Genomic DNA, 15,926 nt, shown 5'->3' with positions numbered 1-15,926 from the left:
CCCCGCCTCTGCCCTCACTCTCTCTCCTTTTCCATCCACCCTCGTTCTCCCTCTCTTTCTTTCCCTAAGCTCTGTTCCTGCTTCTCTCATGGCCAGGTGCAGCCTGATGGCCACGTTCAATCTACTGTTTTCCCTCTGTGTTCTAGGCTCTTCCAGTTGTCTCTGGATATTCTCTCCCTCATATCTACATAAAAACCATGCTATGGAGTGGTCATGTTGTCAGTTTATAGAGCTTTTGTTTGTTTGTTTGTTTGTTTTTGTTTTTTTTGAGACAGTGTTTCTCTGTGTAGCCTTGACTGTCCTGAACTCACTTTGTAGACCAGGCTGGCCTTGAACTCACAGCGATCCGCCTGCCTCTGCTTCTCAAGAACTGGGATTAAAGGCATGCACCAACACCGCCTGGCTACAGTGTTTTTTTTTTTTTTTTTTTATTGTTTTGAGACAGGATCTATGTAGCTCGGGCCAGTCTTCAGATCAAGGTCCTTTGGTCTCAGCCTCCCGAGTGCTGGGTTGCCCAGGCATGGTGGTTAGCACTGCTCTGACAGGATGCAGCCTCAGCAGGCCTGCTACCATAACCCACCATCGCTCCCAGATCCTGCCCCACCCCCACACCCAAAGGCTGCTCAGGGTTGACTGAAGTTCCAACATCCCTCGGTGGCACCATCAGTACCTCGGGCACTGGGTGGCTCTGGGCACCTCTTCCACGAGATGTGCACGTCTTGTAGGCGCTGCCCACTGGGGTCGAAGCTGGGACGCTGCAGTCTGTCGTCTAGAGGCCGCGCCACCTCAAACGAAGGAACAGAGTCTGCGGCAAGAAAAAGGGAGGAAGGGTGTGTGTGTGGGGGGGAGGCTCCATGGGGGTCAAGATACCCTTCCTCAGAAAGCGGGAGGAGGTGGGGACAGTCTGTAAGAGCCACTTGGAGTCACTCTGATGGCTACAGAAAGCAGAGACGACTCTTTCTTTCTTTTTTTTTTTTAACCTAAAGATTTAATTTCTTTTAATTATGTGTGTGTGGGGGGGGGGGGGGAGGCATGTACACACGAGAGCAGGTGGCTTCAGAGGCCAAAGGTGTCAGATGCCTTGGAGTTGGGAGTTACAGGTGGATGTGAGGCACCTTACGAGGGTGTGTAGCTAGTGTCCTCTGCAAGAACAGAACGTGCCATGCCACCTGTGGTAGTCTGAACATGAATGGCACTCATAGGCTCGTATGTTTAAATGCCTGGTGCCCCGCTAGTGGAAATGTTTGGGAAGGCGTGCGCCACCACGCCTGGTAGCCAGACCCTGTCTTACTCTCTGTCTCCTGCACGTGGGTTAGGATGTAAAGCTCTCAGCTACTTCTCATGGCCTGCCTGCTGCCAGGCCCCCATTGTGTGATGATATGGCCCGACACCTCCCTCACCCACCCCTGCATAATATCTCAATCGGCATGTAACTGACTACCATTATGGTTGGACCCACAAAGGCGTCCCACATGCCCAGTGGACCATATGCCCAGGGACAGAGGCTGCAGAACTGCTGTGGGGGCCAAGCTGAGAGAGGACACCCCGACCTGGGTGGGACCTGGTTCCCACTTTTCCATCCCTTGTGGTCAAACTGACCGTGTGGTCTGTGGCTCTTCCACTTCTTCTGGAGCCTCTCACTTCCTACTTCCAGTGAAGTTCTCACCCCTGAGTGGACACACCATGGACTGTGACATGTGCCAATTAAGTAGAAGAAAACCCACACCAGGATGTAGGCCTTGGCCAGCTTTACCATCCTACCCATCACACTTGAGATTCCACAGGGAAACACACCTTGCAGGGGGACAGATCCCAGCACAGAAATGGCTCCCACAGTCCTTAGTGTCCACCCCGGGGCTGCCTTGGATCCGACCCATTGTCACATGCAAATACAGACTCGGGGAGTCAGGTGGTGAGACACTGAGGTCAGGGTCTCTGATGGGATCTCACAAATAATGGTGGGTCCCAGCGCGTGCAGTTACAGCCAACACCCACACATGTGCCCTGGACCACAGGTCCCGAAGCCACAGTTCCCTCTCATTCCCTGGAACACCTTTCCCACTGACTCGCCCTCTTTATTCTCAGGATTGCTGTGCAACGTTGATCAGCAGCTGTCCCTCTCTGTGCCTCACCACAGATGGCAGCACCGGAGTGGGGGAGGAGGCGGGGGGATCGTGTGACAAGGTACATAGAAAGTGGTCAGCGCAGCCCCCAAGACTTCAGAACACACAGACACCCTAACTAGTCCTTCTCCGTGATGCCCCAGTCTTCAGAGACTGCGCAGGAGCGCCAACAAGAACATCTCCCCCTCCCCTCCCAGAAACTCAAATGCCACCTCTTCCAGGGAGGCCTCCCTGTTTACTCCACCCTCTAACCCAAGAACAGACTCTGTGCACCCTTTATAGGTCCCGCAACCGTCTCATCTCTCTGTAAGTCCATCTCATTATCCCTTAGTGGATAGACGCCAGCAAAGGATGCTGGGATCATACCCATTCTTGCTTTTCTCCTCTCTCCGAACCCGGCTGAAACCCGACTAAGTCTAGCCTGACACTTTTTTTTTTTTTTTTTTTTGGCTGGCAGAAGATTCAGGCCATGCCTGCATTGGGGTGCCTTCGGGTCTGGCTGGAATAAGGTGGCCCCTTGTTTTACTCTGTCTCCTGTTTGTTTAGGTGGCGGGAGGCTGGACGATGCACAGGCTGAGGTGAGCAGGTGTGAGGGACTTGGCAATGGCTCGCCTCTGTCAGCAACCCCACCCCCCAGCCCCCCCTCAAATGCCTGTCATTAGGCCGGGCCTGCTCAGCAGGGTGTGCCATTATGCCTCCCCGGGCTGGTGTAATTATACATTGACATAATTAACCTAGCAAGTGCATTAGGCAGGCCGGCTAAAAATTCATCTCTAATTATTTGTTGTGTGCATGCTAACGAGCCCATCTGCACTGCCTTTGTACAACACGAACAAATTAATTTACAAGTCTAGATTTTTTAATAAGTTCAAGGAATTGCTTTCTATTGTGGCCTGGTTTTTGAGGAAGGAAGGGGGAAAAAAAGGCACTGAACATTTGCAGGGGTCAGGGAAATTAGATAAATATGGGAGAGCACAGGCTGAGGAGGCCATGGGGGCGGGGGAAGTAGGCCCAGAGGCCCAGAAGGCCAGGCCAAAGGACCACACCAGGGCAGGAAAAGGTTCCTGTCACCTGCTGTTTGTGCACAGAGGCCCGGGACAGCCCTTTGCCCTCCTTGAGGAGTTCCTGGCTGGCTTGGGTGTCCTGCCCTGGCCCTCCCTACAGGAGAGGCAGAGGGGATGTGGGCAGTTCTAACTTCCCAGAAGGCATTAATGGGGAGATCAAAAAGAAGACATTGAGCAGGGCCTGGTAGTGAGGCCTGGCAGCTCAGCCACTTGGCAGTTGGGGGGATTGCAAGTTCAAAGCCCACGGGGGCCACTTAGTAAGAGGAAGGCTGGAGATATGGGTCGGTTGGTATAGTGCTTGCCTCGTGTGTATGGAGCCCTGGGCTGCAACCCTGGCGCCCCATAAACCAGGAGTGATGGCACATGTTCAAGGCCAGCCTGGGCTACATAAGATCCCCGCTAAGAAGAAAAGGCTGGGTGGGATGTGACTCCGAGGCAGACTGCTTGCCTAGCAGGCACAAGGCTCTGGGTTTGATCCTTGGCACAACCTACATAAACGGATAAAAGACAGGGAAGGGAGAGGTGGTATGGCTCAGGGCGGGAACAGCCCTGGCCCCTCCCCACATCGCCACAAGGCACTATATGGCCGCTTAGAGTCTGGTGGGTAGGAGTGTGGGAGGTGAGCAAGGTGAGGCGCTGGCCGTCATGGCCACCCCAAGAGCCAAGTGCCCCTGGAGCTCAAGAGTGCTGGGGCCAGCCAGCCTATAGTGATGCTCCGTGAAGTCTGGGGGCAGATGGTAACCCCACATGCTGCCATCAGATAACGCCACTCTGGGACCCCTGAGAGACCACCCAGAAGGGCCCCCAGGAGACAGGATGCCTCGTTATTTCATTTGCCACTTATTCCCCATCCTAATACACAGGTGGGGATGGCAGGAACCCCCCCCCCCAAAGTCTGCTGGACAACTGGTAGCAGGGCTGAGAGAGACCCTTGGGCCACTTCCTCCACCCAGTGTGGGTGTTGTGGTCCCCAAGAGAAGGAGGAAGAGTGTCACACGGAGGTGTCCCTATGCCTCCCCAGAAACTCTATTGGAGGCCTCCCAGCCTGTGCCTTTCACTGCCACAATGGGAGGCAAGTAATGTTGTATCTCTATTGCCCAGATGGGGAAACTGAGGCACAGTTACACACACACACACACCCTCCCCAGGGTGAGGCAATGGAGGAGGTATCCTCCTAAGGTGGATCTCCAGGGAAGGCTAGCTGAGGTCCCCAGTGTCCCAGCTGGTGGGTGTGGAGGGGGTGCTAGAGCTCTCTAGGGAGCCTGTCATCCTCTTGCTCGGTCACTTCCAGAGCCTGTGACGAAGAAAACCTGAACAGTCACTGGTACAATGGTCTCATTTCAAGGCTGGGTGAAGACAGGGCCACACAGGAAGGGTGCAGGACAGTGCGTAATGGCGAGCACATGGGGCCAGGCACCCAGCACTCCCCTGCCCAGGAAACCTGTCGGGCTCAGACCCCACTCTCACCTCCTTTGGGGAGCAGGCTGTGCACAAAACCTTTGCTCAGCACGGGCCTCAGTTTCTCCACAGGTAAGATGGAGACACTACAGTACCCACGGCCGACAGCACAGGGCAACGCCTCTCAGACGACTGACCCACATTTCAGCTATGGGACCAGATTCCTGGGAGCTGAGAGATGAAGAAGACTCCAGGCCCTAGAATCTGGTATCTGCCAGACCGAGCAACTCAAAGGATTAGAAGGCAGGGAGGGAGTCAGTGTGGGTTGAAGGGACTAGAGTCTCCATGAGGGAAGAGAGGGTGGGGTAGCCTAGCTCAGAGGGGGAGGCGGATGAGACAGTGACACGGTGCAGGAGGAATGCGCAGGACCTGCTGTGCACAGGTGGGCAGGTTGTGCCCAGCACAAGGGCATCCAGGAGTAGGCTCATCTTGTAGACTGACACATCTGATGCGAAGGTTTGAAGATGGCAACAGCCTGGCTTGAGGAAGGTCAGTAGGCAACGTGGGTCTTAGGGCTCCGAAAGCTCTTCTCAGACCATGACCACAGTCTAAGGCAGGAGCCCTGTGTAGCCATGCACTTTCTCATCCCCATGTTGCCATCGTCCCCAGGACAAGAAAATGACTGAAGAGAAGACCTAAGGTGCTCAGAAGCAACACTGGAGGGATTTGAACACAGGACTGTCTGTCTCTTTGCATCAGGACAGTTACCTCGGGGCACCATAGGGAGAAGCTGGCTTCTTAAATGCCACCAGAAACATGGGGCTGTGACTGGGGGACAGAGCTCTCTGTTCAAATTCCTGTGACAAGTGTGTCCCAGGCACACACTCAGTATTGAGGCTGTCACACAGGGTAGGCCCACTGAGTGGGACACTCTGAGGAGATGGTTTTTTTTTTTTTTTTTTTTTTGAGTCAGGGTCTCTACATAGCTTGGGCTGTCTTGGAACTCCCTTAAGCCAGGCTGAACTAGAACTTAGAGATCTGCCTGTCCCTGTCTCCAAGTGCTGGAATTAAAAGCGCGAGCCACCTGACATGTCTGGGAAGGGAGTCATTAACGGTGTCATGGTGACTCTTTTCCCAGAGAGTTCAAAGCCACACTGAGAGAAACGAAGAGGGGCCAGGGTTAAGAGGCTCAAGGTCAAATCCTGGCTATGACATTGGCAGAGAAAGTGGCTTAGGGTGCCTTGGGCCTCAGTTTCCCCATAGGCAGCTGGGGATAACAAGGGGACATACCACACAGGGTCAGCAGTCAGATCACAGAGCCCCAGACAGTGCAGGCCTTGGTTCCAGGCACAGCACTGTTATGGCTCCTGCTGGTGAGATTGCTATATGCCCCTCCTGCAACAGAGCACCTGGGGGGAGCAAGGGGGATGAGGCCAGTGCCTGGGTCCCCCACTGAGTCTCCTTCAAGGCCACAAGAGCCAAACTGCTCCCAGCAGAGACTGGTAGTGTTCAGGGCTGTGTCACATCCACCTGCCTTGCAAGGGGCCATCACCTGCTCAGGTTCAGGGGTAAAACTCTCAGCTGGGCATTGTGCAGGAGGCAGAATCATAGGTCATGGGTGGGGGTGGGTGGGTGGGTGGGTTGGTGATCAGCCTAGGTTACCCTTTTGCCCTGACCTTGAACTTGCAACCTCTAGCACAGTGGTTCTCAACCTTCCTAATGCTGAGGCCATGGAGTGGTGACCCCCAACCATAAAATTACTTCCTTGCTACCTCCTAACTGCAATTTTGATATTGTCATGAACTGTAATGTGAATATCTGATATGTGACCCCCCCAAAAGGTGTTGGAACCCACAGGTTGACAACCCACATCTTCGAACTCTGGGCATATTTCTACCCCAGTTCTCCCTGTGTGTGTGTGTCGGGGGTGGGGTGGGGTGGTGGGAGGGTCTCAGGTGACTTGGAGCTGAAAGACAGGCAGAGGGAGGGGTGTGCACACAGAGAAGAGGGTCAGTGTGGGGACTGTACAGAGTACAGTGGCAACTCAGGATGTGACACGTGACACCACTCCTGTCACTGACCCCCCCAGGGGCCAGCCTCATACATACTACGTGTAATATGTAATGTGGCCTAAGGAGGAAGGCTGGATGGGAGGCAATTTGTACTGGTCCCAGCCACTGTGGGTGGTGACTGTGGCAGGCTGGGAGACAGACAGACAGGCTTCCTGGGGCTGGAGTGGGGTGCAGCAACTCACTGCTAACTGTAGTGGTCACAGATTGGTTGAAAGTAGAAGAGCCCTTGATCTGGGATTGTTCCCTGGTTTCCATGTTGTCTTCTTCCTCCCCAGGGCCCAGAAATAAAGGTGGGTTGTCTGGGCCCTAGGAGAGGGGAGCGAGCTGAAGTAGTCGCCTGCAGGGGCCACTGTCTGGAGTCTCTGGGGAAGGCATTATAACCTGATATTGGGTCCACCGCAGGGCTCACCGAAGAGTGAATTACAGACATGGCTACAGACAGGAGAGGTTCCTGGGACAGAGTCAACTGCTCACCATACCGGCTGAAGCCGGGGAAGGCAGAGCCGACTCTTCCTCAAGCCGGCAAGGTGGAAGCCTTGGGAGGCAGGCCTTCACATCTGCCTTTCAAAGCTGTGGGGTGCCCTGCCTGTTGCAGCACCAGCCACAAGCTTGTGGCTTTTGAGTATGCACTAAGTGCCAGGTGTGGCTCCTCCTCCTGTTACGCGCTGCCAGGGCCTGCTGAGTGCTAAGGAAGGTGTGTGGGCTGTGGCAGCCCTGAGGCCATTTCTCCCCCCCACCCAACTCCTATCCACTAAATTTACTGTCCCAGTAATAAGGCCTCAATGGGTCCGTAAGACCACAGGCCACAGTTACAGATGAGGTTGCTGGGCTCAGAAAGGCCACTGGCACCCAGGTGTGTCCCCTCCACTCCTCTCTGCCTGGTTCAGTTTCTTGGGACACCAGGCCGGGGACCCAGTGAGTGAAGAAGGCATTGCCTTCCCTAGTGGCTCCTGTAACTCCTGTGGAAGGGGTGGGACAGTGGCCCTGGGGACACAGGAGCTTTTTAATCCAACCTAGGTTTTTCAAAAGCAGAAGTGGGGAACCCCCCAACCCCACAGTGTATGAACAAACGAGCTTGTGGATAAGCTAAACTGACTGGACCCCTAAAGAGGGGGACCACAGGCCGGGGTGGACACAGGCGAGGAAGGGGACAGGTGAGAGTCGGAGTAGGGTTGCTTGGGGCCATGGCCTGCTCTCGATGCATGGATGGCTAATGACAGGGGCTGGGTGGCATCCTTGTGTTTGGAGAGCCTGGCCTGTGTCGACTAGTATCTGGTCACTATCTGATGCTCATGGGAGGAGGCAGGAGCCGGAGACACGAGAAAACAAGTCTGGTCCTCCCCTCCCTCTGCATCATCTACCCAAAGTGGCACACTGAGGACTTTTTTTTGGGATGCTGGGGCCAGAAGGCTGGCCACGAGACTGCTTGGAAACATATATGCAGAAGTATGCACGCACTCCTCCAAGCTGGAACCCAGGCAGCAGCCTGCTTCCATCTGGGCTCGGGCGGTGTCCATGTGGGTGGCGCACAGGCTGACTTCAATCCAGAGTCCTAACTTTTCCTTAGCAGATGGGCACAGCTCCCTTCCTCTACAGCGGCCGTGAGCCTGTACTCCTTTCTCCCCACGGTGGCCTGAGCTGCCTGGCTTAGTGGCCTCAGAGGGGCTGGGGTGAGGGTCCTCCTCCCTGGCACTGGGTATTTAATGGCGGCAACAGCAGCCACTGTTAGCTGAGCAGTCTACAGGCTGTGGTACTTGAGACTCTGTCTTGCTCAAGGTAATAGGGAACAGAGTCATCTTGCCAGAGGAGACAGCAGCTCAGGAGGTGGACAGTCGGTTTCCCAGCCATGTAACATGTCTGTCATAACGCCATCATGTGTGAAGTGTGTGGAACCTCCCAGGACGGCAGGAAGAGGTCCATTTCGCTCAACACCTGCGGCAGGAGACAGGCTGGCAAACGGCAGGTGCCCAATATTTGCCGAGTGAGGGGTGCAAGGAGACAAGTATGTGCCAAGCGGCAGGCTGGGTGGTCTCTGCTGCCCCATCGCCCCACAGAGATGGGGTCCCATTGTCCACATGTCAGCGGAGACAGGTGTGGGAAGGGCCAGGCATGCAGGGAGAAGCAGAACGGCCAAGTGGGGCCTGGCCCAACCCTGTGGCCCAGAATCCTCTTCTTCTGCTTCCACCCCCCCTCCCCGACACTTGCAGCTCTTTGTTTCCCTCACTCTGGGGGTTCATAAGGGAGATGCCACGGCCCTGCTAGTGAGAGCACCTGATTTTTAGCAAGGACCTCCCATCCTCCCAGCTCTCCCAAAGGACTGGCAGGGATGTCCAGCCCATGATGCCCCCTCTCTCCACAGCACAAATCTCCGATGGCCATTTTCCCAAAATCCTTTGGTTTATAAATCAATTCTGCAGTGAGGGTGGACATCAGGAACCACAAGTCTTAAAATCTCAGGGCTTCTCTGCTGTGTGACCTCCAGCAAGCGACTTGACCTCTCTGAGCCTACCTTGAAGGGGGTGTATGAGTGTGTGTGTAGTCTGTAAGTTTGTGACTGTGGGGGGCTGGCATGATGCCTGTCACACAGAGAGCACCCCAGAAATGTCCCGGCAAGACAGCACCTTGATCTTCTATCTGAGCTCAAATGAAGTGCTTCTCTGTGTTCTTATGGTATCCTAAAAATACAGGCATTGGAGGGAGAGAAGGGGGGAGGGAGGGAGGGAGGGGCTGGGAGAAAGAAGGAAGAGGAGGGGCGAGGAGGAGGAAGAGGAGGAGGGAGAGGAGGAGGTGGTAGTGGTTGCAGGGGCAGCAAGGGGCCACCACTGTTCCCAATTATACTAAAACCTTCCTTTGCCTCAGAGGTGAAGGTGGCTCCATCACTAGATGGCGCTAGAATTAGTCATTTGGGACAAAACTCAAAACTAGTGATTTTACCTTCTGCTTCCATCAAAAATATTTTTCACATGGCTCAGAATTAAAAGATCCCAAGAATACTCAAAAAGCCCAATTTCAACCTATAGGTGAGAACATATTTAAAAATAGGATACAGAAAGAAATATTTAGTAGGACTCTCTACAGAAATCGTCACCTGAACGACTGCTAGGTACCATATATAAGAGAGGTTATGAGCAAAGTTACAAAGCAAAAGTCAGTTTAGGAGAGAAGATGCCAAACATGTCTTCCAGTACCAATGCCCCTGTCCCTAATATACAAAGAGCATCGACAAATCAATAATAATTAAGTCTGGATACAAATGGAGGAATGACACAAATAGTCAATTTACAGAATATACTGCATGAGAATACACTGTGAAAAGCAAATAAAGAAGAGAAGGGCAGACCATCAAGGGGAAACAATCTCATTTGTTCTTACCACAGGGTCTGTGATCAAGGCAAGGATGCAATGTACTTCCCTTCCCACATTTTTCTTTCTCATCCAAGGAACCCCCGAAAGGCAGCACTGAGCCCCTGGCGCATAGGCATCATGGGGAGGGGACCAGGAACAACCGCTTAAGAGTCAGAACCACACTGCCACGGCTGCTGGGTCTGTAGTCTCACAACGAGGAACCACGTCCATGCTGGGGAAGGGGACCTGGAGGACGCTGGTCACACGGAGGACCAGACGCCACTCTGAAGAAGTTCACAGGGGACAAGATGAGGTGACAAACTGCAGTTCTCTTTCTTTTCACTTTCCTGTTGTCTGAGCTGAGGGTGTGTACAGCAAAAGCTACTTTCTTCTTTTGTTTTTTAGGGCTGGGAAGACACATTGAAACCCCTGAAACCTGGCCACGCAGCTCCCTAGCGCACAGACTCAGGTGTGCTGTCACCCACATAGCTCCTGGGGTCCTAGACAGGTAGCAACCCCATCCATGACAGATGCCCGTAACCCTTGGACCCCAACGTGCACAGGCTATGAGATGGTCCTCGAAATGCCTTCATACACAGAGCACCAAACTCTCATGCCAATCGACCAGAAGGTTCTACAACCGCCTCTTTTCTAAAGACCGAGAGACCAGAGAGGGTGAGGCTCCGGGCTCAGGTCGCACAGCTCAATACACCAAGGACAGACTCCTGACTGTGTGTCTGCTGCTGCAGCAGTGACCTTCTCCCCTCTGCAAGCAGACTCACCCCAAAAGACACTGTGGAACAAGGAGACACCCACAGGGAACTCAAATCCTACACCCAAGTTTTAGAAATCCAAAGAAAATCCAAGAAGCCTTTTGGGCCACTCACCTGTCTTGCAGCGGGCTCAGCAGTGTGTCCACGTGGCCCCCTGGCCTCCCTGTCTCTCTCTCTTTTCCTCCTGTTCCCCTTTTTTCCTGTGTTCTAGTCACCGGTCCCCAAGTTCTCCTACTGAGTCCGGGCCGGGTCCCCCCACGACTTGGCTTGTGTGTAGTGAAGACATCGGCTGTCAACACGGCATGCCGAAGCCAAGGGGTTTAAATCAAGTCTTCCCTCACAACAATGACATTAATTACGCTTTTAACACATTTTACTGGTTTTTTTTTTCTCACTTCGTGCCACATCTGTGCGAACAATATCCAAAAGATTTACGGTTTTCTTCCGTAATTACAGATACACGGACTGCGCACTTATCAAAATAGTTGCTGAGCAATCAGCTCGCGTCTCGCTGCCTGCCAAGGGCTGGTGCTGGCAGCAGCCACTCATTCAGACGGAAATGTTGAATCAGGACTTGGGTGGGGGGAACTGCGACAAATAATTTGCCTGTCAAGACACAGACCGACGGAGAGTTGGTGTATACCGGCTGTGTAGAGGTGGAGTGCTCCGAGACCCCTCCCTGCGCCACTCCCCCCCGCCGCCCGCGCCCCGCAAACCTCCACTTCTGACATTTGCTTCATGTGTCTACGGATAACATTTAATGAGCACAAAAATACGTCTTCCCGATTCCCCAAAGAAATCATTAAAACACTGTGTTATTCTTAAATGTCTCGAAAATGAATTAGTGCCCCTAAAGGGGCTGTTTGTGTGGCGTGTCTCCATCCGTTAAGGCTTCTTGTTTTCTAGCTCGGTGACAGCTGGGATGTGGCATCCCAGCCCTTCACCCTCCTTCAGGGGAGGAGACCTGGGAAGCCGCAGGCGTGAAGTCAGCACCCTCCACTTTGGGGCTCTCTGTGACCTCTGAGAACACAGGCATTGGGGACAGGGGTGAGAGGCAGTGAGGATTTTCTAGAAGGTTCCACTCCAATCTCGGGGACTCAAGTGGCTCTTGGCTGGGCCCGTAACTGAGTTAAAACAGCCTGGGGTCCAGAAAAATGAGGGTCCCACGGTGGCTTCAAGAATTGAATGAAGCATTGTTTTTTTTCCTGTGTGTGCCCACACATGCGTGCGTGAACTTGCACGTTTGCCTGGATGCACATGCATGTGTGTGCCGTGTGGAGGCCAGCAGTCAACCTTAGGTGTCCTTCCTCAGGAGACAGCTACTTTGTTTGTTTGTTTGTTGAGACAGCTTTCACATCCTGAAACTCCTCAAATGGGCTAGAGGCTGCCTAGCCATGCACCTGAGCCATGAGCCTGGCTCTGCCTCCCCAGCAGGGGATCACAAGCATTTGCCTCCACACCCACTTTACATGGTGCTAGAGGTGGGAGCCTGGCAAGCATTTTACCCACCGAGCCACCTCCCCAGCTATTTTATTTTGCTGATGTTGAGACAAGAGTCTCACTGTATAGCCCAGGCTGCCCTCAGCCTTCTGAGTGCTGGGGTCACAGGTGTGATCTTCCAACCCAACTTTAAGCCTCATGTCCAACCTGAGTCTGGATACCCCAAGCACTCTCCTGGGATTTGCACAGCAGTTTATTGGGATGGTGACCTTCTGGCCCGGGTATCTGCTGTATGAGGGGTGGGTGTGGGCCAACAAACGGGAAAGCAGCAGGGATGAGTGCTTTCAGCCCTCATAAGGATCACATAGCCATGACCCACACCCGGACCAAGGACTGGCACTGCATGCAGACCTCAGACATGGCTGACTCCCAATGGCGGAGGGCTCCTGTGTTCACCTGAGGGGCTGCGCGCCTTCCTGCTGGCCTCCAGGCCTGGCATTCAGCTCATCTACAGAGCACTGCTGCCCTGCCTCCCTGGAGTTCTAGACTATTCTCCCCAGAGCAAACCCTATGCCCTCCTCGGTCCCTGCAGTCTCTCATGATTGTTCTAGATGCTTCCTTCGATCAGAATCAAGTGATGCCATAGTGACATGGGCACTGCATTCCTTTTCACGGTTCACTCGTATTCCAGCGTGGATGGAACATGCTTCAGACATCTGTTTATCTGGTGACAGACACTGGTGTGTGTGTGTGTATGTGTTAATGTGTGTATTTGTGTGTATACATGTACGTGTGTGTTTATGTGTGTATATGTGCATGTGTGTTGTGCGTATATGTGTGTGTTTATGCGTGTGTATGTGCACGCCCGTGTGTGTGGTTAGGCTCTGACCACAGTGAGCAGGCTAAGGGGCTGACTTCAGCCTTGCTCACGCTGTCTGTGAGGGGAACCACCCAGTACTCAGTCTTTTGGGCCAGGCTTTCCTCAATACTAAGATTCCAAGGTTGGCTGTGGAAAAGGTGAGAGTATCTCTCTGTTGCCCCGTGATGGCAGAGCCATCTGTGGCCCTGGAAGGGGCCTCCTGGGGCAAGAAATGGATGAGAAGACCCAGGTGACACCAGAGTCGCCCTCCCACCCACAAGGCAGGAAGTTGGATAATGGAAAAAAAGGGAGCCACGGGGACATGGGGACATGTCACACCAGGCTGGCTAAGTCTCTCTCTCTCTGTCTCTCTCTCCCCTCCTCCCCCCTGTGGGCCTCCCTCCCCACCCCCACCCCCACCCCATCCCCAGCTTCCAGAGGGCCTGGCCTCCCCCTGAAACCAGGCCTTTCCCCAGACCCCAGCACCATGAAGCCATCATGGTATCTGTGTCACCCGGTGGCTCATAATCTCCTTAGTGGCAATTATTCAATTATGGAGCCCAAGTACTTCTTACCTGGCGCCTCAACTAATTGCTTGTAAACACTCAGGAATGCCGCCTCTGCCTCCTGTCCTCTCTTACTGAGAGCCACCACCTTTGGAAAGAAGAGAAAGTGTCATGGATATCTTTTTGTGCAAAGGGGGAGGGGGAGCCGGGGGTGGGAACGGCGGTTACAAGTCAAAGCCTCCACACTGAGGAATCTGAACCCAGAGCCCAGCTGCACTGTGCCAGGCTCTGTGAACTTGGACATATCCCTGCCCCCTCAGCCTGTCTCCTCATTAGTTAAATGGGGTTGGGGGTGGCTAAATTATAATAAGACCCATGTCCTAACCTGCTTAAAAGATCTAAACACGGGGAAAAGCAATTGGTAGGTTATTAATAATACTGGCTATTAATATTTACTCAAGGGCAATGGTTTTAGGTTCAAGCATGACATGTTTTGGGAGGAAGTGTGACATGGTGGTGAATATTGTGAAATTGTTGGTCCGCAGACGACACTAAGAGTTTCACCAACACCAGAAAGTAATAGAGTTTATATGAATAAAGTTCCCGGTATACTGACGGTGCTCAATAAGTGCTTCCCACCTGAACAACTCAACAGAGTGCTGAGGGATGAGGAGTGAGGAGTTGCACTGACCCTCTCATTTCCTGGTTCAGACAGCGAAATCCAGCCTTGATCCTAGCTCTTGCTGGCCATTGGCAACATAGAGTCCTTGGCCTTCCCTGTCTGAGCCCAGCCCCTGGCAGGTATCGACAGCAAGCCCTCATCCCCGGGACCCTGGCTGGCTGGGCCACGGTGCCACACACATCCCTCTGAGCACCAACTTCCTGTGGCGAGTGAGAGTGTGGGCTGCCAGTCTTCTCTGTGCTGGCACTTCCCTTGATTCTCAGCGGAGAATTCAAAGAAACAGAGGAACAGATCTGCAGCCAAGGTCTTCCTTAAACGTGCCCTTAGAGCTCTTTCTGGCACAAAGTTGGCGCCCAACACAATTATTTTATTTATTTATTTATTTGGAGGGCAGGCAGGACATGGTTTTATGTAGTCCAGGCTGGCTTCAAACTCACTATGTAACTGAGGATAACCTTGAACTCCTGGTCTTCCTGCCCTGCCTCCCAAAGGGTAAGGCTCCAGGCGTGCATCACCTGCCTTAGTATAAGCAGCGCTGGGGATTGAACCCAGGGCTTCATGCATGCTGGGTTTGCACTCTACCGACTGAGCCCCATTCCCAGCCCATCAATGCCATTTACAGAATAAACAAATTGAGTGTGTTGCACCAACCCTGTGCCCAGCCAAAGTGTTGTCTAGGGCTCTTTCACTTCCCAGTGGCGGAGGCTATTTGTGAATTGAGCCTATCCAGAGAGTTGGACACCAGAGGTTTGAACCACAGTTCAAGCATGGCTAGCTGGACACAAATTCACTTAAATCTTCATTCCTCTATCTTTCCATTTGTAAAGGGGAGAAGTTATTAACACTACTCCTTCAAGGGGTTCTAGAGTATCCAGGGGCTTAGCATCTGGTATGCTGGAGGCCTCAAAGATATGATTATCATCAAGGGTGACCAATTTTCCCCTTGACTGTCAGCTCTGAGTGAGAATCTCAATTGTGTTTTGTCTCTTTGGAGTTTAACAAAAACAACCTAAGAGAAAACCTGCCTTGCACATACTAATGCACTAAGGAAAGGTTTACACGCCCCACACGGCTGCCATGGTACCAAATATGGCTGCCATGCTGCCTAATAACAGCTGCCAAAGCCATGTGTGGCTCTTGACCACTTGAACCATGGGGACTTTAAATCAAAGCGCATAATAAGTGTGAAATAAGTATTTCAAAGACTTAGCATAAAAAAAAAAAAAAAAAAAAAAGACAGCATAGCTCACCACCATTTTAAAATCGGAGCTACATACACTCTGAGGTGATGGTGCGCAGTCACTTTTTACTATTTAACAATGTGGTTACCAGAAAGTGTCAGATTCTGTCTGTGATCATTAGGTTTCTATTTGACAGAGAGGGTCCACAGAGGCCTTTCAGGATAGGAGGAGTTACATAGGAGAAGCAGAGAGAGATGCGCGTCAGTGTCAAACAAGCACTTAAAAGGCCAGCGAGTACAGCAGTTTCACTCTCATTGTTCTGAGAACAGACCCTGGTCTCTGACCTTCCAGGGAGACCGTCTTTTATTCATTCAACCAACATTTCCCAAGAGTCCCTTGTCATAGGCCCCGCACTGAGGACTAAGAATAGCCATAAACCAGCGGGAACATGGACTTCAAGGCAATCCCCCAGATGATTTGTTA

The 15,926-nt window shown here is 52.8% G+C and overlaps 1 protein-coding gene across 1 annotated transcript in view; it reads right to left on the bottom strand.

Moving 5' to 3' along the window:
* Cux2 (cut like homeobox 2) overlaps positions 1-15,926 on the bottom strand; it is a 160,537-nt gene that overhangs the window by 30,273 nt on the left and 114,338 nt on the right. The window contains exons 4-5 of the mRNA XM_051161564.1: positions 13,650-13,728; positions 671-805 (exon numbers count right to left, since the gene is read on the bottom strand). Of these exons, the coding sequence (XP_051017521.1) occupies positions 671-805; positions 13,650-13,728 (214 nt within the window). The remainder of the gene's footprint in view (positions 1-670; positions 806-13,649; positions 13,729-15,926) is intronic.

This window comes from Acomys russatus, chromosome 19, assembly GCF_903995435.1.
Source record: "Acomys russatus chromosome 19, mAcoRus1.1, whole genome shotgun sequence".
Taxonomy (NCBI): Eukaryota; Metazoa; Chordata; class Mammalia; order Rodentia; family Muridae; genus Acomys; species Acomys russatus.
The sequence above is the reverse complement of the archived record's forward strand: the minus strand, read 5'-3'. Positions and strand labels throughout refer to the sequence as shown.